At 45.2% G+C, this 1,853-nt stretch overlaps 1 protein-coding gene across 1 annotated transcript; it reads left to right on the plus strand.

The window, feature by feature from the left end:
- The first annotated feature begins 339 nt into the window (after positions 1-339).
- LOC138882925 (uncharacterized) lies at positions 340-831 on the plus strand. Its single transcript, XM_070163570.1, has one exon. The coding sequence runs from the start codon at positions 340-342 to the stop codon at positions 829-831; it is 492 nt and encodes a 163-aa protein (XP_070019671.1).
- The last annotated feature ends 1,022 nt before the right edge of the window (positions 832-1,853 follow it).

Here is a 1,853-nt window from a genome sequence, read left to right on the forward strand (position 1 = left end):
GAAAAATACGAATTATTATAAAAAGTTATTTTAAAGGAATATACGCAAATTTAAAAAATAGTTTGAGGAAAAATTGGGTATCAACACCAGGTTGACCCAGAAGGGTGCTCCATTCAGGTGGACGTAGGAGTGTGAGGAGAGCTTTCAAAAGCTCAAGACAGCCTTGACTACGGCTCCAGTATTGGTATTGCCTACAGGTTTGGGGTCTTATATTGTATATTGTGATAGGCCATGGATTGGTCTCAGCGCAACTGAAGGCGCATGAGAAAAACTATCATGTCCACGACCTTGAGTTAGCAGCTATTTTTCATGCCTTGAAGATTTAGCGGAACTATTTGTATGGTGTCCCTTTGTGAGATCTACACCGATCATCGGAGTTTGCAGTATTTGTTCAAACAGAAGGATGTTAACTTGCATCAGTGGAGGTGGTTAGAGCTGCTTAAAGATTATGATATCACTATTTTATACCATCCCAGGAAGGCTAATGTGGTGGTCGATGCCTTGAGTCGCAGAGAGGAGAGTTTGGGGAGATTAGCATATCTACTAGTAGCAAAGAGGCCATTGGCATTGGATGTTCAGGACTTGGCCAACAAGTTTGTTAGATTAGATATTTTTGAGCCGAGCCGAGTTTTGGCTTGTATGGTTTATCAGTCCTCTCTTTATGATCATATAAGGGAGCGTCAGTATGATGACCCCTATCTACTTGTCCTTAAGGACACGTTTCAACACGGTGATGCTAAGGAGGCCACTATTGGAGATGATGGTGCATTGAGGATGCAGGGCAGGCTATGTGTGCCAAATGTAGATGGTTTACGTGAGTTGATTCTTTAGGAGGCTCACAGTTCGCGATACTTCATTCACCCGGGTGCCGCGAAGATGTATCAGGATCTGAGGTAGCATTATTGGTGGAGGAGAATGAAGAAGGACATAGTAGAGTATGTAGCTCGCTATCTAAATTGCCAGCAGTTGAAGTATGAGCATCAGCGGCCAGGTGGATTGCTTTAGAAGCTAGAGATTCCGGAGTGGAAATAGGAGCAGATCACTATGAATTTCGTTGTTGGGCTTCCACGGACTCAGTGGAAGTTTGATATAGTTTGGGTGATTGTGGATAGGCTGACCAAGTCCGCTCATCTCATTCCTGTGATGACTACTTATTCCTCCGAGCAGCTGGCTCGAGTTTATATCTGTGAGATTGTCAGACTTCATTGCGTGATGGTATCTATCATCCCTGACCAAGGTACACTATTTACATCACGGTTCTAGAGGGCTGTCGGGTTGAATTGAGCACATCATTTCACCCTCAGATGAACGGACAGTCTGAACGCACTATTCAGATATTGGAGGATATGCTCCGTACATGTGTGATAGAGTTTGGGGGTTCTTGGGATTAGTTCTTTCCACTTGCGTAGTTTGCCTACAACAACAGTTATCAACTGAGCATTCAGTTGGCACCATATGAGGCTTTTTATGGTAGGTAGTATCGGTCTCCAGTGGGTTGGATTGAGCCGGGCGAGGCTAGGCTATTGGGTACAGACTTGGTTCAGGATGCTTTGGAAAAGGTTAAGGTGATACAGGATCGGCTTCCTACAGCCCAATCTAGACAAAAGAGTTATGCGGATCGGAAGGTTCGCGATGTTGCATTGATGGTTGGGGAGTGGATCTTGCTTCGGGTTTCGCCCATGAAGGGTGTCATGAGGTTCGGTAATAAGGGTAAGCTGAGCCTAAGGTTTATTGGCCGGTTCGAGGTGTTGCGGCGAGTTGGGGAGATTGCTTATGAGCTTGCCTTGCCTCCCAGCCTAGCAGGAGTTCATCCAATGTTTCTCGTTTCTATGCTCCAGAAGTATCACGACGAT

Source organism: Nicotiana sylvestris, chromosome 12, assembly GCF_000393655.2.
Source record: "Nicotiana sylvestris chromosome 12, ASM39365v2, whole genome shotgun sequence".
Classification (NCBI taxonomy): domain Eukaryota; kingdom Viridiplantae; phylum Streptophyta; class Magnoliopsida; order Solanales; family Solanaceae; genus Nicotiana; species Nicotiana sylvestris.